The sequence below is a fragment of the Trachymyrmex cornetzi genome, unplaced genomic scaffold, assembly GCF_001594075.2.
Source record: "Trachymyrmex cornetzi isolate Tcor2-1 unplaced genomic scaffold, Tcor1.1 scaffold375, whole genome shotgun sequence".
Classification (NCBI taxonomy): domain Eukaryota; kingdom Metazoa; phylum Arthropoda; class Insecta; order Hymenoptera; family Formicidae; genus Trachymyrmex; species Trachymyrmex cornetzi.
In genome coordinates, this window is record NW_017298480.1 from 267,682 (window position 1) to 292,097 (window position 24,416).

General features: G+C 32.2%; 2 protein-coding genes across 2 annotated transcripts in view; both read right to left on the bottom strand.

The window, feature by feature from the left end:
- The window catches only part of kl-2 (dynein heavy chain 2, axonemal kl-2), a 58,341-nt gene extending 46,095 nt beyond the window's left edge, over positions 1 to 12,246 (bottom strand). The window contains exons 1-11 of the mRNA XM_018511514.1: positions 11,974 to 12,246; positions 10,928 to 11,385; positions 9,328 to 9,464; positions 7,992 to 8,334; positions 7,059 to 7,578; positions 5,197 to 5,333; positions 4,310 to 4,455; positions 4,118 to 4,211; positions 997 to 1,167; positions 581 to 773; positions 188 to 284 (exon numbers count right to left, since the gene is read on the bottom strand). Coding sequence (XP_018367016.1) covers positions 188 to 284; positions 581 to 773; positions 997 to 1,167; positions 4,118 to 4,211; positions 4,310 to 4,455; positions 5,197 to 5,333; positions 7,059 to 7,578; positions 7,992 to 8,334; positions 9,328 to 9,464; positions 10,928 to 11,385; positions 11,974 to 12,184 — 2,507 coding nt within the window. The 5' untranslated portion in view covers positions 12,185 to 12,246. The remainder of the gene's footprint in view (positions 1 to 187; positions 285 to 580; positions 774 to 996; positions 1,168 to 4,117; positions 4,212 to 4,309; positions 4,456 to 5,196; positions 5,334 to 7,058; positions 7,579 to 7,991; positions 8,335 to 9,327; positions 9,465 to 10,927; positions 11,386 to 11,973) is intronic.
- Positions 12,247 to 15,798: 3,552 nt separating this feature from the next.
- On the bottom strand, positions 15,799 to 16,878 carry LOC108763677 (dynein heavy chain 2, axonemal). Its single transcript, XM_018511515.1, has 2 exons — positions 16,807 to 16,878; positions 15,799 to 16,209 (listed from the first exon to the last, which is right to left on the bottom strand). Exons 1-2 carry the CDS (start codon positions 16,876 to 16,878, stop codon positions 15,799 to 15,801), a joined length of 483 nt encoding a protein of 160 aa, XP_018367017.1.
- Between the last annotated feature and the right edge of the window lie 7,538 nt (positions 16,879 to 24,416).

The following is a 24,416-nucleotide window of genomic DNA, read 5'->3' on the forward strand; positions in this document are numbered from 1 at the left end:
AAACAAAATTTACAAAAAATTAAACTATTTTTAAATAAATATTATAGCTGCAATCTGTAGCAGCTGTTTACATAAATCAAGTAACACGTTAAATACAAATAACAGTTCCTGGATAAGCTTTCTGAATTGTTATACAAGCGAAAAGTCATTTTAAATATATTTTTTTATGGTAAACTTATTACGTTACCTTTGTATGTATAAGTCTTTATTCACTTCCCACATGTCTTTGAAAGGTTCCCAGATCTTGATATAACTTTGTACTTGAACAAAGCAGTGACTTACTTCTGCAAATTGATAGATCAATATAGTAATAAAATTAAAGGTAACATTAAATCAAAATTGATAAGTTAATATCGTATTAAAATTACATATTAATAGTGTACGTAACAAAGTATTTCCTCATTGAATTTTAAAAAATTAAATTTAAGTAGGAATTCTAAATTGAGGTCAATTTCTGATAAAAATGATTTAAAGCAATTTTAATTAAAAGATTATTAATAACTATATTACGATAATCAATATAAATGCAATTAAAAATAGAACTATGAAGGAAGACATGGGAAGCTCCATGATACAACACCATCATTGAGTCTTTGTTGGAGTTCAATCAATTCTTTGTCCACTTTATATAACTTCGAAAAGGGTAAACTCTTATCTGGAAGCATTTTAAACTTCTTAACTAGCCGCGAGACATCTTTCAAAGGCTCCAGTAAAATATTCAAAATGTTTCCTATCACTGTAGCTATCTCCAAGAGGTTCGGCATAAAGCTTATCTAGATAAATCCATAAACTACTTAGAGCTTCTGCTCGTATTTCCTGTGTCTTTTTTCCTAATAAGTAACTACAAAATAATTAGCTAAAGTATTTTTGTCGTATCGTCAGATTGAAAAATGTTAAATTATTATTATCACTCCACATACGCAAGAACTTTATGATGAAACAATGTAATACTGTTGCATGGCATGTTATACATGTTATGCATAGTTATGGACATACTTTGTTATCGATAATATCCGCTTGCATTAATAGAAGAGGTGAGGGTCCTGTCGTGTCAGTACCATGAAGAGCTTCGAACATGATGGTCAAAGAATTCTTCAAACACAATCTGATGGCTTCCTCAATTACTGTATCGATTTTCATTAAATAATCTTTCCATTCTGAGCGGCTCTGAGAAGAAAGAAACAATAATGAAATTAAATATAGCAATCTATCGAGCAGTTATATAGAAATTATTACTTTTTATACAAAGAATTTAATTTTCATATAAAATAAACTAGAATGATTGTGTGTACGAACACGCGGGGACATGTTAAGAAAAAATTTGATGCGCTTATCTCAAACGTGTTGAAATTGAAAGACTATTTAATTCATGAAGAAATTTTTTTAAACATTAAAACTTTAACTTTTATAATAATTTTTTTATACAAAATTAATAATTTCTAATTTATATAATATAAATTATTATAATATTGCAAAAGCATAATATTTAATAATCAATTATCTTTTATCGAATAATTTTTTTATTTCAAATAATTTAATATCTAATAATATTAAAAACAAAAGTAATAGATTGAGTTAATTGGAATCAGCGATACACAATGCGCAAATGAGAGATTTGTGAAAATGTTTTTTAATGGCTCAAAAATAACATTAGCGTGCAAAAGCAAACTACACTAACATTAACTTAATTAGTTTAAATTAAGGAACGAAAGAGCATAAAACCACAGCACAAGTTGTTTTATGTGACATTTAATCTATTCAATATTTCAAAATTAGACGTTTTGGCCATTATCTGGCCATCTTCAGTAATTACAAAATCAATAAACGCATAGGATACAAAATTATAAATATCGCCGTCATTAATCTATTTAGTCAAATTTCCAAATCTTATCCGTATTCTACGTGCGCACGTTTTCTGTGATGGATGAGGTTTATTGAAATTTTTGTTTCGAATTATGTGTCAATCAAGAGAATTTCCAGATTCTAATATACAAAAAATGTAATACAATTAATATCTTCTAAACTGAAGAAGATCCACTGACGCAATGTCTGTTGTCTCGCTACACCAAATAAATAATAAGCATGAATTAGATTGGGAGAATGTCAGCATTTTAGATAAAGAACAATCGTTGTACAAACGAAGAATATCGGAAATGATATATATAAAAAGTCAAACGAAAAGCATAAATAAGCAAAGCGACATCGAAGGATTGTCTGATGTTTATCTACCTCTGTTCAAGCTTTGATCCTTCTCGCTCTCTCTTAAGTAAAGATCTAGAAATTTCGCGAAATTGCCGCGCACATATATAGCGGACACACAACAGAACAATGATACACAATGTCGATACGTTTTCAATATGATATTCCAATTTGTCTGCCAAAGCGCCTACGATAAAGTAGAAATGTTAACGAATTGCTGGGAAAAAAAACAGGTAATGCAGTTAATTTTGTATTAATCAGTTTAGAAGATATTAATTGTATCACATTTTTTGTATATTAGAATCTGGAAATTCTCTTGATTGACACACAATTCGAAACAATTTCAATAAACCTCATCCATCACAGAACACATGCGCACGTATAATACGGATAAGATTCGGAAATTTGACTAAATAGATTAATAACGGCGATGTTTATAATTTTGTATCCTATGCGTTTATTGATTTTGTAATTACTGAAGATAGCCAGATAATGGCCGAAACGTCTAATTTTGAAATATTGAATAGATTAAATGTCACGTAAAACAACTTGTGCTGTGGTTTTATGGTCTTTCGTTTCTTAATTCTTATTATTAACCACTTGATTATAATATTAATTAGTTTATTAATAATTTTGATAAAAAATAATAGATAATTATTTAAAAAATAATCGGTAACATACTGACATTATATTTCAGAAAAAATACTCGTTTAGAGAAGTTGTAACTTTTCGAGACTTTTTAAATTAACCGAGAAGCTACGTGCACATGGTAGCAGTCACGTTACGGAGCGACATATCGTAACACGAATCTGCCATAAGTACGCTCCTTACTTCTCCAACTTTAGTTACACACGAATTGCTTTGTGTAACCTGAGGGTGCGCAACGTACTCTATTTTCTCCGCGGATATTTTTTTGTCGAAGTTATTCGGCCATTTTTACATTTGCGTAGTTTTTAGGGGAAAAATTCTGACACAACTCGTCAAAAATTTGCCACAAACTAGCAAGCGTGCCTTGCGGCACTTGCTCAGGAGTTTGCAGAAAATATTTAAAAAATTATGCAATCTGCCGTAAATTTTTTAATTTACGACAGATTGCATAATTTGATTTAGTAAGAAATTTATTCAGGATGTAACTTCAGACGCGTAGGATGCAAAAATAGATAGTAAATAATTAAGTAAAGATAGATAGCAAGGAGATAGCATAAACAGTAAGTACAAAGATAAACAGGTATAGTAAATAAATAGTAGATAGCATAGATAATAAGTATAAGTACGTGGAATGATCAAATAAGTAGTAGTCATTAAGATATGTTCCTTGTTGCGCTAACTTTAGATGACTTGTCCACTATGCCGATAATACCACGGTATATTTGTTTGTGTTTATTAATTATGTTAAGTACAATGTATTTTACAATGATCACACAAAAGCTATAAAAATTGTTATTGTAAAAAAAGGTCTAATGTATCAATATTGTGTCACAGTATTACACTATTATATGATGTATCATTATGTATTCACGTATATCAAAAATTATTATATAATTATAGTTCCTGTTTACAGCTAAAACATCAAACAATCTAATTTCGATAAAATAAAAAATCTTATGTGGATTATCAATGATCTATGCAACATGGAACGTGTTAATATTTTATATCAGTGATGCGAACCTCTCTTAAATTAAAAGCCGTTTTTAGATATATCAAAATCTTGCGGACCGCATAATGTTTTTATATTTTCTGCTGCGAGCCGATGTGGTTGGCCACAAAAAATTAATTGGCGGACCGCGGATTGCATATTACTATTTTATACTATACAATATTACTAAAATAAAAATTGTGCTTGTATTTTTCTCTCTAGAGTTATAAAGAGATGACATATTTGATCATACTTCGTATAGTTATGCCAAGAAAGCTGTACCTCTTGTATTACATTCTTGAAGCCCTCATAAATCTCCATGGCGTTCAGAAATACCATATCGAGTCTTTGAGTCATAACTTGGAACGTCTCGTCTCTGGAAAGTGAGAAAGTTCGACCGATGCGCGCTCGCCAAACGTTAAGTTTCAGTCACGCGCTTGAATTTGCGACAGCAATGCGAAATGTAAATCCTACCTTACGTGCAAAAGTTCCTTCTCCAATGTAGACAATGTGTACGTGTAATTAACCCTTATCTTAATCATTGGAGCATCGCAGATGTTCTCGCAGATTCTTACAATTACCGAATTCGAGTTCTTGTAAATATCGATGAAATTTTGGAACTAAAAGGACAAATTAATTTAATTTTTTTACCATTCAATTTACATACTATACAATTGTATCAATAAGAAATAAATTGCGTTTAGATTTCATCAATTCTGAAATTGTAACACATATAGTTTCTTTTTTTAGACATTTTTTTTCTTTTTGATAGTTATTCTTTATATTTCTTAATTATAAAGCCCTAAATATGCAATTGCATCGAAAATTCGTAATAGAAAGCATTATATTAATTAAAATTTTTATTTTGTTTTAAATACTCTCTCTAATAAATTACTTAACGTGCTTACTCTGTTTAATATTTGTTTGATTTTTATTTACTTTTTTTCAGAAAATTGTGAGTAAATTCATATTTATCATAAAGTTCTTAAATGTCAATAAATCGGAAAATAATGTACAATATGCTATTAATAATAATGATTTTAATTGGCATATAAAAATATTTATTTTAGATGATCATTTATATAAATACCTATAAAAAAAAATGAGATAATTAATTCCGGATCGGATCAATGTCTTAACGTTTTGTCTGTAGTACCTATACTCCATGTATCTATATAATGATTATTTCGTTATATTTTCGTGGGACACAAGACTTCGTAATTAAATGTTCAAATGCAAGTCAGCGAGCTTCTCTTGGAGAATTCAAAATTAAATTTTACCGCGCGGTTACCGTACATATTACATGAATCTATATGGTCTTCGTACATGGACGAGGTAAGAGACTTTAAGCGTACATTGGCCGTTTCGTTGAAACAATTCTCGATGTACGAGTCCACGTAATCCGTGTTCCACGTCAGCTTGGTTAAGCCGGGATTGATCTTCCGGTCGAGCTGCCGAATTAATTCGCGAAACAGCGCACGTTCTGTCAGCGACAATGCTGAAAAATAGAAGTTTCGCTACGTTGCAAGAATATTTTGCTACCATCGCGTGTGACTGCAAGTACGAAGAATGTCGCTTTCATCGCGCGCATTAAGGGCATATACCCTGTTTGAATCGTGTCATCATGATATTTGCATAAGCACTCACATTTTAGTCGGGGGACTTTTTCATTATAACTTAGGAAAAATAAATTTAGCTGTTCTATATTCATTGTACACGTATATCTAGATATAAGTTATAGAATGCAATGTTATATAAAATAATTTGCAAAAACTGTTTTTCAATAAATCACGCATACATTAAAAAAAATTTGATAGTAGAGATAACAAAAATAATTTTTTTAATTACATGTTTAATATTAATGTATTTATTTAATATTTTCATAATTAAATATGATATATGCTTGTTAAGGAAACTATTAAAAAACAATACAGACCTACAAAATTTAATTTTTTTGTGCTGTTTGAAAAAAGAAGAATAGTTTTCCATGTTTTTGATGCGTTGAGTCCATAAATGAAATTGCTTCTATCACGTTAGATTTTTGACAAATGAGATTGAAACACCTGAAAAACGCGTTTTTTTGTTTTTGAGAAAATTCGTAACTGATGAAACCAATCTAAGAGAAATTTCGAAAAGGCCTCAATTTAATATTGGACATCGTACTTTAACATAAAAATATAAAATCTTTTACAGTCAGCATCGAATTTCTGACGCTTTGTTTTTAGATGGTCGCACAGAGAGAGAAAGAGAGGAGGGGGAAAGGGAGTGAGAAGGAGAGAGGAGGGAGAGGATTAGGGGGAAAAGGGGTGGGAGAGGGAAGGGTGAATGGTAGAATGAAGAGGAGGGAGAGGAGGAGGGAGGGAAAGAGAGAGTATCAAGTAAAATGATTCCCCTATATATAGTTCCAATGCGAAATACCATTGCAAATAGTAAAAATTTCAATAGTGAAATTAATACATGGAACTGAAGATACTTTTTTGTTATAAAAATGTTTTTTTATTTGTTTAAACAATTTTTGAAACGATTTTCCAAAAAAATGACTTCGTAATTCTATTACAAAAAAATTGTATAAATCGCATTTATTGTAAAACTTTTTACTAAATATGAAATTTTATGTAACTGCATAAAAATTTTATACACAGGAATTGCACAGAGCAATCGATATACTTGACATTGTGTGTGCGATTACATCTACTCCTAAAAATAAAACGCCAGAGGTTCGATGTCTGTACAAGATTCGATATTTTTACATTAAAAAATAATGTTTAAGCATTAATATAAACTCTTTTTGAAATGTCTTGCACATTAAATTCATCAGCTATGAATTTTCAAAAATAACCAAGAACGCATGTTTCAATCTTATTTTCCTCAAAAATTTTTCTTACTGTGATAGAATATTTTCACTTATTCAAGGCATCAGAAACTATACGAAACTGCTATCCTATACTAAATAGCAAAAATCATGCAAATTTGTGTAACTGAGAGATACTATTTTTCTTATCTTTACATCGATGAATTTTATGATAAAATTGCTATCATGTTTAAAAGAATTAAAATTTTATTGTATTTATTAACATATCATTGCTCTTAACTAAATAAAGTTTTTTCATTAAGAGCAATAACTTTTTCTAGGAAGTGAAGAAGTAATATCTTCTTCTACATAATGATAATTTGTACATTGGTATTTGTACTTTCACTTAGTAATTGATTATTGAAAGCAAACCTTCAATAATCTTGTTGTACGCCAACGTGACGGCGAGGACGCTTTCGTAGATAAAGCGTAACGTATTCCACTTGTCGTATATCTGTTGTATGTGCACGGGTATGTTGAATCTCAAGCTGATCCAATAGAAACACTCACTGCAGAGATTCAGAATATTAGGATCGATGTTACACTCCAGCAGGCCGGGTTTGCTGTCACTTCGCCGCATCAGACAGCGATCGAGTTGCGGGCGCGGGTTATCGCCGACATCATGCAACCATTTTACGTGTAGTTCCTTCATGGAGTCCTCGATGGATCTGATTACGATATCTTCTTGATGATAGATCTCTTCGCTCATGCCGCAATAGGGCATCCACTCGGCCTTCTCCAGCATTTTTCGTGTCGATAATAGACGGTCACCTTTCAAACGAAGATTCAACGCTCTACCGGCGTAGTACGGGGTGATCGACGAATATTCTTCCTTCTCATTTAGAACCTCCTGCTTTGTCCGTTGAATATCTTCGGCTAGAAGCTGCCATACCTTGAAAATTATTAGTTTTTTATGTTACTTTTATGATTGCTTCTACAATTTAAAATGTGACTTCAGTGTAATTTAAAAATAAATTTTAAATAAATCTCTAAAAAGATTTATTTAAAATTTAGGCAAAATAACAATACAAACTGATAAAAAAATAAGTTTCACATATATAAATTTTTCCGTAAATTTTAAATTCTTTTTCTTGTATAAAATTATAAAAAACTATTACAATAAGATACATTGTATACGTAAAATACTTTTGCAAATTTTCTTCATGCTTCTCGAGATTAAAAAAATTATTTACTAATTAAATTAACAATATAATATCTTATAGGACCGTGTATGTGAAAACAAACTTTATAAATCAATGCCTTAAACGTAAAATTTTTATTTACGAATTATTGAATCCTTCTTACAGTGCTACTTTTGCTATCAAATAGGAACTTTAAATTCTTGCGATTCAAGTAATTATAGAAGCTCCGCAAATTCTCTATTCCTTCTTGAATATTATTAACGTTCATGAAGACTATGGCTATCAAGTTTTCGATCATTATCTCTAAGTCCCTCATTTCAGTACGAAATATGATCATATCATCATGCCACGTAGATTCGTGAACGGTGAAAATCTTGTATGAAATCGCTTCGATTTTACTCAGAGCATCATAAAAGAGTCTTTCGATCTTTTGGCATACTCTTTCATGCTCTTCGCCATTTGTACCACTAAATTTAGGACCTAAAATTTGAGTGGTCTCATCCAATCTGTGTTGAAAAGTCATGTTGTAACTTGCAATTACTATTACGAAAATATTAATGTTTGCATGAGCAAATTCTAACTTTGAAATAATCTAATATCTAATTACACTGATCGACAATAATTTTGTTAAATAAGTAATTTTGGTTGATTCTTATGTATTTTCTGATGCTGAAAATAAGATTAGAGTTTATCTTATGGGCTTCAATTTCTTCCAACCGTTATATTTCTTTTTAAAAACTAAAAGCTTAAACATTTTGCTAACAACAGCTCAGTATATAAGGTTTTTTTTAAATTAAAATAATTTATTTTTTTTTTTAAAACTCTTATAATGAACAGAAAATATCAAATTCGGTAGCTATTAATTATAAATCACTTATTTATATATATAGTAGAAGGAATAAATCGAAAAATCTTTAATTTTCTCATAAATGTAACAAACAGATTGTAAATCAGCGAAAGAAAAATATTATCAGAGACACTCTATTAGATCAATTTAACATAAAAGATTGAATTTTGACGATAAACGAATAATCAAAAAGTATTAAAATTTACAAAATTTTTAAATGCATTTTAATCAAAAACTTTGTCTTCATAAATTTGGCAAACTGATTTGAAAACAGGGAATAAAATATAATTATAAGATCCTTATTTTATCAGATCTTATTTTATCAACATAAGAAAAATAAAATTTTGTCGACCAATGTTATTCTCATCTAGTCAAAGTTTTGTATGAAAAAGTTTAAAATTAAACATAACTATGTAATACTTAATGGCATATTCTACAGAATATACTCTATAGAACAACAGTCCAGTAAAAAAAAAGTAAAATTATTACTTTATATTTATTCAACCGTAAAAAAAGGATAAAGTGGACTATTCTGTACACACAGCAGTAAATTAAAAAAACGTTGTTTATAAATGGAAAATAAAAATAAAAAGATGAGATAGTGTATGCAGTTTCATCGTTAGTTATATGCTGTGCAGTATTTGTAAAATACCTTGCAAAATCAATCATAGCTTGACAAATCTCGATCATATCTTGACACCTGCCGATGAAAACGTTGATGTAACGAAATATGTTCTTCGTGTCTAAGTCCCAGGAGTGGTGCGTGAGATTGATGTGAGCGCTCGCGATCTGGAACAGAAGAGTTTATTTTATTAAATATTAATGAATACACTAAGGCGATCGATCAGTAGTGTAAATTAAAATTTTGATTTTAAGTGTTGATATTGAAATAAAATATATTCTGCTAAGTATTTGGATTCTACACTAATAAAGATATAAAGTAGAAACTGAGCAAAACGGAAGATTTGTTGTGCCAATGTATGAACAGCGAAAATCTTGTGCAAATCCGCTTCGGTTTTACTCTTTCGACAAAAGTCGAAAAAATGTTCATGAAGACATTTTATTATTACTATTCGCTTTGACATAAAGTATTACACAAAAAGTAAAAATGCGAAAGACCAGAAGGACTGAATACGCGCGTTAGCGATCCGTGAAATCCGCTATGTAACGCGATTGCACGGATTTCTGCACAAAAGTCTAAGAAGTCGTGTCACCTATCCCTTCGGGCACATGGCGTGCTAACCCCTAGCGCAACTCGAGAACAAGTAGTCGAGAGAGCCGTCGCGTCACATCGTTTCCCAATTCCCATCTCTATTCTGGCTTATCTACCCACGGGAAAAGCGTAAGTCGGTGTTATATTGCGATCTCAACTTAAAGCTAAAGCTCTTTTTCGCCACTTTGTACTTGTAAGAAGCGTCCTTCTAGTCATGCATATAGGCATTCCATCTCTCTCGCTAAGTTAATTCCATCAAGCGTTACCGCAAGCAATTATTTGTTCGACTCTAAATTCACAGAAAATTGCTGGCTGCCTCGCTTCGCGCTTTGAATTATCATATCTAATCACAATTACCACTAAAATCACTTTGTAACTTCCGTATTAACGGAGAAATTCATCCCCGGGTTGTCCAACAAAGACTCTAAGTAGCTAAAGTAGCCGTGCACACATAATTTAATGGGAGTTTAACTCACCGACTGGAAGGCGAATTTGCAGACAGCATAAAGGACTATGTTTTATACGCACATCATATATAAGATCACAAAATGGCCTTTGAGCTTACACGTACTTTACAAAGATGTACTTTTCCTTATTAATTATTAAAATAAATACGTGTACAAAATTTGAGAATACTTCTTCATCGTTATAATTATTACAGAGAAAGACTTATTAAATTAATTAAAGTTATAGCGAAATTCGGCTAAAAATATTTTTTATGCAAAAATTCAAAGAGAAATTTTAACTTAAATTAAACTTTGGTATAGTGTAATAATTAAAGCGTATGTAATAATTAAATGTTGAAAAGATACGTGACTTGCTGTACGCCGCGCCGCGAGTAATTATCTTACTTTACAGTTTTATGTAATATTACAATAAGCTGGAATACATAATATTTCACAGAATGTTTTATGTTTTTGCAAGAACATTTTTCAAGACTTATATTTTGTTTGATGTTCTTATATTTTTACATGTAGAATATACATTATATTCTTATATGTAAAATGTATTATTACAAGATATTTTCAACGAGTCTTACCTCATGATAGAGTGTCTTATAATCCTCACACAGTTTGATACACTCGTAAAAAATCTTCATACTCTTTCTAGTTTTCCCCACAAATACATCTGCCAGATTGATAAATCCTTTGCACATGACGACAATCTGGTTGCTGAGCGCGGTGAAGAGATTGCTTATCCTCTCGCGGGTATTGTAGAAAGGGGAATTCAGCCAAATCGTCCTGAAGAGATGCATCATTTTTGGCAGATATTGAGCCACGCTCGCAGGAGTTGTACAAGTCTTCAACTCGGCGAGAGTGTCCTCCAGAATGCTCAAGAACTCAATGTTCGATTTCGCTTCGATTGTACCGTGCTCGATCTCGTCCTTCAACATCAGGAACTGACGTATATAAGTGGACTGCGCAGCCAACAATATGTTAATAATAAGCTCCACCGTTTCTCTATGTAGCTGATAATTCAAACCGCAGAGATTGTCATCTAGCGTATAAAAAAAAGCATATATTTAAACAAATTAATACAGCAACGACTGTGCACAATCTTCCCAAAATTTCTATATTTACAGAAAAACATGGCAACTATAAAGATATCAATTGTATATACAAGTTTCATATGTAGAATTAATGTAATAAATATTTAAATAAATTATTTTAGTTTTATTAACAATAATAGTTTATTTAACTAAATACATGAATTTTACAAATGATACTTGCATAATTGTTACCTTTATATATATATTACCTTTATGTCTTTCTTTCTGAGTGTAAACTTAAGTTTTCAATTTGCTTATCTATGAATAAAATTCATATAAAACAAATAGAATGTAAACGTGTGAAAAGTTAACATTTATATATATACAAGTTATGAATATTGTGTGATCAAATGTTACAGATGATCAAATTTCTTCCTAACTCTATGACAAAGAGGGATTCCGTTATAAAACGTCACATTAAAGGAAACTTTTGTTCCTCCTAAGAAATTTCCGGACATATATTATCGGGAAACGATTCTATTCTCTCTCTTCTCTTCTCGCAGCCACTACGTCTTTTCCTAGTAGTAAGCACTTACATCGATAAGTCCAGAAGTCATATTCGTCGTCGAGGCACAGTAACTCATGCGGGCTTGCTTGTTCCTGGTCAGAGAGGGCTATTTTGATTTGGGTGTTCCAATAGGCCACCACACCCTCCAGCCTCTTCACCAACTCCTTATCGGCGCTACCCTCCTCCGTAGTAAACTCCCTACTCTCCAGAGGTACATATATCACGGTTAAGCCCAGCATTTTGTACGTGAGGTCCGTTAAATTGCACAAGAAGGTGTCCAGTTGGGTGCAGAAGTCCGCTTTCACACATGTGTTTTGGTGCGATTAAGGAAAAGAAAATCCAGGAACGTGATACGACATCGGACCTCGTTATCGCTGTTCCCAATACTACTATTTTTTATACCGTTCAAGCTGTCCCGGCGTCTATCACATAGAATTGTAGCACGTATCCTCGCGATACGTCCGCTGATGGAGATTTATTGAGTTGAATTGTCCGCTGTATATCGAAAGTGATTGACTACACTACATCGTCATTGTCACATCAATTTACAACTGAAGCGTGCAGCTGTAAATCTTAGCGACAAAAATTGGAAAAAGAACATGGTCGTTCTGCACTTGAAGTGAACCATATGTCAAACTTAATGATTAATGCAAAAAAACATCATATCGGTTCCATACTATAAAAGTGACAACTCAGAGAATTGAATTTTCCCCAAAAAAAGGAACAATTATTTTTTAAAGTGATAGAAAATTTTTGACTAATCAAATAATAAGACAAAAAGAATATATTTTAACATATGATATAAAATGTTATTTCTGTCATTTTTGTTTCACAGTCCTTAAAAAGTTACGATTTATATAACTTTTTAAAACTTTTTTTTTACATACAAGTATAAAGATTTTGATAATTTTTCAATTATTTTAAAATTAAAATTAAATTCAATTTTAATGAGATAAGGATAATATTTATTTAACTCGTTCCTCGTAATAACTCGAAAACGTTTTTTGGTGTGTTAAATTTTAAGTAAAGAAGCAATATCATCTCTCTATTTTTTTATTTTTGAAAAAGGACGGTTTGAAGTAAAAATTTAGCTAAATCTAAAAAAATTATCTTATTGGACTATCAAAATAATTATATAGAATACTTTCTGAAGCTAGGATGTCAAAAGTTTTTGTAGCTTTGCTCATCCTACTTGAGTTTTCCACGTAATTATTAAATTTTAATGGTTCAACCAAATTATTTTTAGATCTATATTTAGCTAAGTTTTTAGATATTTCAGCAAAATCTCAGCAAAATCGTTCTTTCCGTGTGAAGTCTACATGTTTTGTAAACTTCGTTAAAGCACTTATTTGACATGTACGTTTTATAAGCATCGTGTTAATTATATCTCGCATTAATCATACGGCTATAAGAACAAGAATTTAAGTCATAATTCAATCAAGAATGAATCCACGATCGTTGCGTATACATTTGGGAGGATATAAAAAGCGCGACGCGTGAGCGGAGTTGTGTTGGGCGTCCTAACACAATTAACAAAGCGACGCTTCGATCCAGTTAAAATCCGCTCAGGATCCATTAGAAATAATGAAGTGGCTCCCGTACGAATGCAATGCAATCGTTTCTAACTCGACGGCAAAGTAATCCCGTTCGCGTACGTGGGCAAACATCGACGCTGGATTTACCAGCGGCGGTGAGTTGTGCAGTGCATTTAGCCGAAAATTATGGTAATAATAACTTTCGTGCAATTCCCAGGCGTCCCCACTTTCCCGTCCCGTCCCCCGTGGGACCAGGCCGGAACTTTGTGTCGTGCGTTGCGGTAACGGGATTGCAGCGCTAAAGTTGGAAATTCACTTGGTAATGTCATCACGTTAGATTGTTATGACCTTAAGCCGAAGCAACTATGGACGATCGCGATGATCGCCCTTGGCATTGTGAGACTGGCCCGTCGTGGCTCCTTTGTCACTGCTGTCGATTGAAACTACAGCCACTTATCGATCGTCTTTAGCGTATATGCGGGATTATTCGCCAATAGTCTACAGTAGTCTACACGATTGACACCTAAATTACGACTAAACCATGAAATTTTTATTATTTATTACACCGGTTTATCAGAAATATTTGCTATCGATTTCGTTAGAAAAAACAGATACAAACATCTAAATAATCAATTAAAAAGATTATAGTATTTAAGAGGATGCTAAACCGATTACCCAACTCGATCAAGGTCGATAGTACAGACTTTTTTAATTCCAAATTCGATAATAGTGGTGACATCTTTGATTTAGTTTTTACATTATATTATATAATATATATCATTCTGTCTTACTCAAACGCATACATCTGTTCTTATCTAACATATGCCAGCACCATCTATCGCAAGACCGCGCAACTACTGCTACACGGAATTTCGGCTATGTTGACAGTCCCAGTCTTCGCAAAGCACCTGTATACACGTATTTTCTATTCGGTGGAAATATTTGTTTTCTAGACTTTCAATCTTATAATTAGTTCTACAAACTCGGTATCGTTCGTTTCAATAATGTGACCTCAGCTGCACGCTTATTTTCAAGATATGGACTCTAAAACTCTTATATCAAGCAAATATATATCTGAGGTGACAGCTATACGAGCCAAAAGTAAGTGAATTTTTAACGAATTTTAAACTTTTTTTCGATTTTCTCATGAAATCCAGTGCAGCTGAGGTCCTGTTTGTGCGTACTTTAATTTAAGTAATAATACTTTTGCAATCCGTACATCCAATATGGAGCTTTTTCACCGAATGGAAATGTGGTAAAATAGGAGGCTTTAGCATCGCCTTTACCCTACATTACTCAATTAGTAGCTTTTTAACGTAATTATTCACAGAGATGTTTCTCACACCTCAACATTGTATCTCAATTTTCATTGTTTGAAAATAATTTTGTTGCCAGCAAAATAATTATAAAGGACGCTCAAATTGATTATTAGATTGTCAAAACTTTTTACAGCATTATCGTCATGTTTGAATGTCCTACATAATTATTAGTCCAACAAAACTATTTCCAGATCTGTATCTGTCGAAATTTTTAGATACTTCAGCAAAATGGTTCTTTCCAAGTAGATAAATTCAAAATTTTTTTAATTGTTTCACAATTAAAAACAAATTTATAAAGCCGAGAATGTCTTGGATACTTTATATAAGGAATGAAGGGTTAAAGAAGCATTAAAGCGATAATATGAAAGCAGTATAAATTTAGAGAATAGAACGTACTAATTACACATGTTATCCAGAGGAAAACAAGAAGACTAAAATAAAATTGACTACGGCAGAATATTCGAAAACCCAATTGGTTCGATTGGATTGAAATTGCTTCGCAAAAATCGATTATATATCAGAACAGATATATATCGGATTGAATCATGGATTCGAGCGAGAGATAAAACGCGCGATGTCTCCCTTGGGCGCCTTTCGCTGGTGAAGCTTTTTAAACGTACATTTAAATCCGCGAAAAACTTTAAATCACCACCCACTACAAAATCAACTGGTCGCGAGCGTTTCGCGCGCGCGCAGCGGGATTTGAAAGTTAAACAGAATTTACATTACACGGCGAAGCCCAACCTCAAGTGGGTCACTTGGGGAGTTGCCGAGAAGACCGACGGGATATCGTGTCTGGACCCAATTAAAGTTCCGTAACTCGCGATCTGTACACGTACATTATTTACTGAGACGAAACGAAAAAAAAAAAAGAGAAAGAGAAGCGAAAAAATGAAGAAACTTCGCCAACTCTTCCTGTTGGCCTATCGTTATATAGTGGAGCTCACTCGTTCTACGGATTCGTACCGTTTGGCCCGGTACCTTACGAAACTTTTCGCGTTAGTTACGCGAATTAATTGGGTACTTTGACGGCAATGTGATAACAGAGACGAAGGGCAGAAGGATACTGTCGGGCCAGGTTTCGATTGCAAAGAAGATCGGTGCGAACATGTTCTGGATGATGCCTAGTATATGACTCTCCACCTTGTCGTTCATCGACCCGAAGAGAATGCGTTCGCGAAAGTTCTCCGGATAGAGAATCTCGTTGGGCTGTCTCACGAAGTAGGTTAGCTCGTGCACGGGCACCGTAGGAAATGAAAATTCTGTGGTCAGACTGCCATTCACGTGATAAATGCAGAGGACCGGAATGCTCGGTTCGTGGAAGAACTCGCGAATGTCCATGTCGCATTTCCACGTCCAATCGTCGTCCGTCAGACCGCTCAGAGTCGTCATATCCTTAACACACTGAACCTGAAAAGGCATCGAATTTTTGTGGATACTTGCTTCTAATTCGAACTAATAAATCAATTTTTATTTTTCAACGATATCGTATATCGTTTCTGGAAGTAATATATTATCTCAATGTAGAATGTAATTGAAATAGTTATTTGAATGTAATTATTTGCTTATATCTGATATAATTAAAGGATACTGTATTTATGCACATGCCCTTATGAAATAAATGTTAGAGTAAATACTATAAAAGTTTAACCATTAACTTTTTTCGAACGAACATGGAAAGAATAATTTTACTAAAAATCTACGGATCTAAAAATAATTTTTGTTAGACCATCAAAATAATTAAAGCTTTTTAAATTTAACATAATGAACAATACTGCAAAATTTTTAAGCATTTTAGCAACTTATAAAGTTTTCTATAGCGTCCTACATAATTATTTTGATAGCTCAAGGAAATCATTTTTAGATCTGTATTTATTTAAATTTTTTAATACTTCTGTGACAAAATCATTCTTTCCGTATATAAACTATAATTCAATCTTAAAATTATATATCATAGTGTTTGAGATAATTTTAGATTGTAAATCTAAGAAAAATGCTCAAACTTACCAATTCATTTAATTCATCCGCTTCATATACTGGACGTAGCTCCACCTCTTCTTTATCTGCAACAACATTCATCCCGCTTGATAATCTCTATCGTAGATCGCAAGTAATACCGCGGTTGCACTGCGAGATCCTATCTCTCTGTGCATTGCGACGACATTTATTGTCGGAAAGGCAACCTCGTAACTAATATAAAGGGCATTGGAAAGAGGAAACAAATTCTAAAGGCTGGCCGTTCGTTAGTCGTCAATTGGAACGGCGAGATGTGCTCTCCTAAATTCGCCATCCAGGTTAAATAGAAGACATTCGTTCCAAGAGGGGTCTCTCGTTCGTCCCTATCATTCCTCAGGCCTTCTCCACGTCTCGGTCCCATCGCTGGGCCATCGCCGCCGCCCATTCTGCCACCCATGCCTTTACTCCTGGCAATCTAATAGGAACTATAAATCGCGAGTAGCTAGTAAATCGAAGGAAGAGGAAACACGTCGCGTCGCGATCGAGGTGCTACCGTAGGCCACGTTGGAGCAATTTATCCCGCTATGATGGCGGACATTATGCAGATACGACGATGTCTTCTTTGGCGACATGCAACGACTTATCGGTCTCACGTATATACTTCTCTCAAAAATCATTGTTCTTAAAAAAATTATTAGAATTATTTAGCACGAAATGAGACAAATTGTGAATGGATTTATGCCAAATTTTAGGATTTAAATTAACAATGAAAAATAATGGACACATTGAAAGAACGGTTTTGTTGAAATATCTAAAAATTTAGCTAGATCTGAAAATTTTGTTAGAACCATCAAAATAATTTTGTAAAACACTCAAACTAGTTACTAGAATGTCAAAACTTTTTGTATAGCATTGTTCATCGTGCTTAAGATTCTTACGTAATTATTTTGATGATCCAATAAGATTATTTACAGCAAAATCAATCTTTCTGTATACCTAAGTAGAACAACAAGTCACTATAACGTCAAAATGACGTTAAAATGAATGATAACTGATTGAAAAGTAACTTTTAGTAATTATTTAGGAGTCACTCTGATGTCATTTTAACGTCACCATGACTTGAGTTCTGCTTGATTATTATTCATAACTTATCCATTATTTTAATATTAAGATAATTGTTTATCTCACGGACGTGTCATTTAGAATTACTGTGTAAGGAATATATAAATCCAATTTATATAAATCTCAAATGTTATAAATATCAGATATTTCTAAGACGAATATACTCATATTAAAATATGAGTGAAGGATAATGAAAGGCTGCAATTTCTCGTCTTTTTAAATGCACTGTCAAAGTGTACGGTCACTTTGTCGCACGAATAATTGAAATCGTCTGACTCTGTGAATTAATGCGAGATCAGATGAAGCATTTTACCGCAACTAACTAGTGATGAAATCACTGTCCTCGATCATATGTAACGTGACGTTAATTGTTTGCAGATTAAGGGTTTGTAGATCCTACCGTGTTTGAATTGTGGAAGAATTGTGAGTAATAATGTTAGTTTGCATCAGGACTGATAGATGCAGGCATCTTGCATATAGATTATCGGTTTATCCAGTTTACCTACTTTTGAATCGTGCAAGTACCATGAGAACTCGTGAGAGGACGAATTAGGTTCATCTTCCAACATGCAGCGGGTACGATCGAGGTCGAAGGGTAAATTACCATAATCCTGGAGACAAATTAGGAACCTGCAACAGCGCGGAACCTGCGAATGACCGATTAATCGTTGCAAGTGGCCGGCTTATGTACGATATGTCATAATTATTGAAATTGTTGAAATTGAAATGAAAATTGGCTCATTAATATCAAGTACTCTTGATGTATAATCGTACATCTGTTACATCTATTTCGTCTTTAAAGTTATCGCGGAATTTATGATTACCAAATGCACTCGTGGGAGCATACAAAACAGCCATTGTAATTGCAAATTGGACGCGGCCATCATCGAATCCGTGTCGAAATTTGGGTGAGCGTCCCTGTCGAGCGACTTGCTTCAAATTAGCTGCATTATGGCTAACATGGTTGTTATTATTACTGCCTTGTTAATATTTGCAAAAGTATTGAGGAAATTATGTCCGCTGTAATGGCTGGTACAAACTAGAAAATGAATTAAATAAGCCAATCCTGCTTAATTAATCAGCGTCGCGCTGTAATAAAGTATTCAAAAATGTATCAGTCTCATGTATCAATCGCAGATATCGCACACAGAGTGGTAATGGAATAAACGTGTCATGATTTGTGGAAATTGGAAATTGAGGTATTTGGAAAAGATAGAGGACGAAGTAAAAAAAAAGCGGATAACAGATAGAGTTGAGAATCGTGAAAAACGAAAGTATTTAATATTCTTTTCACGAATGTGTTGCTTGTTCCGTGATCGATTTTGCGGTATCTTCGGATTTAACGGCGGAATTGGAGTGCGCGACGAGGTCGTACGAGACAGAGGTTGAAAACGACGGGCCGAAAGTGTCGAAAATAGGACAGGCGGAGCGAAGAAGCGAAGTTGGGAAAGGAGCGGAAAATCGAGAAAGTTGAAACGGAGAAGTGGGTGCGTTTAATATTTTTCTCGTAAATCTTACCGAGCCTTTCCGCTTCATCGCTGGACTCGGCGTCCAAGTACTCTCGGCGTGGGTCCGGGGGCGGCTTATCTTTAACTTTATTTCTCCGTCTTTGCATTTTATTGACGGGGTGGCCTGCCGGCGTCGTCACCTCTCTTACACGAGTCTGTGCAGCTGATTTATGCGCCCGGTCCGACTGTTACGGCAGCGAATCTTTCAGCGTTTTCGCCGTAGATATCCTGAAGCACCACCGCGAAGTTGCCGTGAGCAAGAGGAGTGGTCTCGGCAGTAGATCGGCTTTTGGAAAACTGATCGTTCGTTGTCGAAGGGGTTCTCAATATCTCAAAAAAAGTATCGTTTTCGATCGCTGTTTAAATTATAAGATAGAATATATTATATACAAAAATGATTTACTGTATATAGAATATTTGTAAAATATTTTCATTATTTCTCTGTGAATAATCATTGTGAAATAAGTTTTGTTTTTAATTCAATGACTTAAATTAAAAAACCTTAATAAATTTAATTTAATTTAATAATTTGTGCAATTCGTTTTGTCAAGGATGATTTGTACAAGTTATCGCATTATTAACCCGGTCCTAATTTGTTTTTAGGTAAATGATCTGCCTTAATTTTGTACTCCAATTAATATCACCATTATTAATAACATAAACCCATATTCAGAACGCTTATTACGATAGCGCGCATTTAGCACAAATGTACTTCACATGTTACATTATAGAATTTATTCTATAATTATTATAGAATTTCAGAAATAAAAGTACGTATTTATCATATAAAAGCACGAATATGGAATATATTGTACATTATTGATAATTTTCCGATTAATTAATGTTTGAGAAAATTATGAATATAGATTTAATCAAAATTTTCCGAAAAAAAAAACAGTAAAAACCAGGAATTTTAAATAATATTAAACGGAATAAGCGCGATTAAATAGTTTATTATGACATTGTTTCGAAAAAAATAAAGATTTTAATTAATTTATCACTTTTTGTTGTAGGATTTCTTATGGAATTGCATATATAAAAGTTCATAAAGAATAGTTTTTAGAACAGAAGGAAGATATATTAAACGATATTTATATAAAACAAAATTTTACAATTCACATTTTTTCGCCGCTAGATAGAAACAGGCAATTAATTTCACATATTTTTTGTGCTTATTTAATTTCTTGATAAATTTAAATATACATACTTATATACATATATATTTATCTATTATTATTATACATAAGTTATCTTTTCCAATAAATTGAAGCTTTGCAGAGCTAATGAAAACTTTCCACTTCGTTGCATACATTACACGTCCTGGTGAGCAAATCGCGAAACTTCAGTTTATTAGGTTCATTGTGGCCGTTTATTCGTTAAAATTACGTGCATTACTTCATTTCAAAGCTGCTGCCTCATTTGCGCTAGAGAATAATCATATGCATTTTGTGCGTGAATAATTATTGCACTTGTTATAAGACGTATTAATCACATACGGGATGATCTCTCTTTAATGAAAAACGACTTTTATCATTCTCGATTTCATACAAAATCGATTTCAGAAACATGAAGTAGGTAATATAAAACATAAAGTGATAAAATTAAAATTGTTTTAATTAGAAAAAAGTGCAATTTGCAGAAAATAATATTACTGAGATTATTATATGGCGTTTAGTTTGAACATTCGATGAACAAAATTTAAATATTATTAATAATAAGTATAAAGCTACGAGCCAAGCAAAGTCTTAATGCTGTGTTATTATAAAACAAAAGTTTATTATAACATACGTTTCGATCCTAATTGGGTAATTCTCAATGTTGATTCAATTAGGATCGAAACATATGTTATAATAAACTTTTGTTTTATAATAACACAACACATTAAGATCTTGTTTGCCATATACTTATTAATTTTATAAATTATTTGAGCCTTTTTCTTATATTATTTTTAAATATTATTATTATATTTCACATATTTTAGAGATCTATAAAAAAAATTCATTAAACAAAATTAAAAAAAGTTTTTCAATAAAAAAATAGAGTCTCATTTTGAGATACAGACAATTCTACAGTTACAATTTGAGTGAACTGATAATAAGAGTATACTTAGCTGAGAGGTGTGATGAATTGAAAACAGTATGATTATTCCCATAAATTATTCAACGTCATTAAAACATTGTACGAAAATTTTGTAATATAGTAATACGCGATAAGACGATTATTAAATCTTACATTATTAAACATCGTTGCTATATGGAATTAAAATTAAGTTATTATCAAATAGAAATAAATAAACTTGTACACAATTAAAAAAATAAGATTGGTTTATATATTTTGTACTTTTTATTAAATAAATTAATATAGTAATATCTGATTAAATAAAATCATAAAATCTAAATTAAAATGTTTATTTGAGAATAAAATATCTTCTTTCTGCCTTTTAATGTATTTGTGAAATTCATATATCAAAATAAATACTAAACATTATTTTATCGCATTGATCATAAGAGCAATTACTAAACTATGTCATGTGTCAATACTAATTCAGATAAATTCTTCAATTTCAGATTATAAATATAAATCTAAATCAAACAGTCTAATTAATCCAACGGTAAAAAATAATTGAATTATGTCCACATATGTATCCAATAAAAGCTTTAAAAATTTGTTTTATTTTTATAAAATAATATCATTTAAATAGAAAAATTTTCTGGAAAGAGAATAGTAGAAGAAAGTGGCCTAAATCGGACCGTGTTTCAATAAGACCTTCTTAATTTTAATAAATACGGTTAAGCAGATTTGCATGCTATTTATAATGTAAAGTCCTTATAAGACACCGAACATGTAACAGCAGTTTGACAGTTCTCTATCATAACATTCATCGAATAGACGTAAATATTTTCAGCCATCGTGAGAAAATTTTTTTCAAAAAGGAAATCCTTACAAATCATTATTTAAAAAGTGTTAAAAATTTAAAAGATAATTGATTTAAGATAATTAAAGAGTGAATTAAAAAATATCAAGTGGTTTGTGATCATTTTTACGATTTATTGTAAAATTTGTTCTAAAATTCAAAAGGACCCGTATCTAAATCGGACCTCTTTTTGGGTGTTCAAATTGGACCAACAGTACAGTAAATAACTTATAAGCCTGGTTGTAGTATTGGTGATCGGCCGACCAGATATGGTCTAAGAAATTAAATCAGTAAAATATCATGAGTCATCAGACTCAGATTAATTGAGTTTTATTGATTTCAATTCTAATAATATAAACTGTCAGCAATTTTTTTTTCTGAATAAAATTTTTATCTTTGACCGTCAAATTGCTCGTTTTTACTTTTTACTCAATACTAACAAAAATACATTAAAGTATTTAAAAATTCTATCTAAAAATTCATAAAAATAGGAGTGTCCGATTTGGACCAGCAGATGGTTCGATTAGAAACCAATAGTTCCAAATCGGACCGGAAAAAGCGTTTTTACATTTTCCATTATAGTTCAACACAGGTGAGAGATACGTCAAAATGGTCTGAAGCAAAAATAAAGAGAATTAAATGATCTTTCCAACCTTTGGCACCTTCGGTTTTACAATCGGATTTTATTTACGCCTTAGAGAGCAAAAACTGTAAGTCCGATTTACCCCACTCTCCCCTAAATCTACACATTATATTTATTTAATTAATTTAATTATTATAAATCTGTTTTTTATTTGAATATAATAATATATTATTTTCAATTAAATACAAAAAATCCTATATTCAGTCAAAGCGGATCTTAGTATTTAAAAATATTTCGGTGTAAATTTATACATGCACAACTGTACATATCTAATTCTGTAAACTGCGCGCCGAATTTTTTTTCTTTAAGGAGGTAGTCGAGTGACAGTCACTTCCAAAAGTTAATTCGTGTACAAACGGTTAAACTTTTTGATTGACGGTTGAACTTTTTGCAATGATACAGCATTGACCAATGAGATCGCTTCACGCACACACTCATTGTCCTGTACCATTCATGTTGACAAAGATGTGGCAACGTCCTGTTTCCCAAAACATACCTATCACTGTAACTTATAATTCATATTCCAGTTTTTTTACAATATTTTATCCCCTTAATTCAGAAAAACACTTGTTTTGGTTATGTATGATGTGTCATAATATGCCATGTGGGAGATTCCGTTCGGTTGAATCGATGAGCGACGTTGCCACATGTACGCAATCCCCTCTTCTTCGGACGAATATCATTATTTTCATATCGCTTTTATTACAAAAGTATGTGGCTACGAGACACCAATTTTGTTTATATCATTGCTAACATTATTATATACAACATATCAGTTTTTTAAAAAGTTCGTAAATTCCGATCCCTTTAATATCAAATTTAATGTGCGTTTCATGACGGCATGGAATAGGGCTTACATGTTAAATTCGTGAACTTTGAAACGAAATATTTCGCTTATCCTGTGGCTACGACATCTGAAATTTTAAGGAACGATTGTTATGCATACGATCAACATATGAAAATTTTTTTAGAATTTTCGTAAAATTTTTAATTTACTCGACTACCTCCTTAAATGAAATTATGAACATATACCAGAGTAGTAATAATATGTATGTATATATATACGAGATTAATTTGATTTTTGAACCTAAAAGTAAATAACATTTTAAAGGGAGTATAAAATAACTGTATTATTATGTTGCATAGGAATTGTTATTAATGTTGTTTATATTTGTGAATACAACAATACTTGAAATTGAAGTAATAAAAGTATATCTATTATAGAGATAACACATCAAATATATTATAATATATTGAAATATGTAGAAATAATACCAACACATACTACAAAACAATATCAGACATTTTTTGAAAAAATAATGGAGCAGGCAAAATTGTCTCATCATAATGTTATCTGGAGACACTGGTAGTGTCTCGGCGCTAAGCTGCGCGAAGCGACACAGCCGTGTCTCCTTTACGCGAACCGACGAGTTGCGGCAGATCGAGATTATCGAATCTCAATAACGGCTGAACC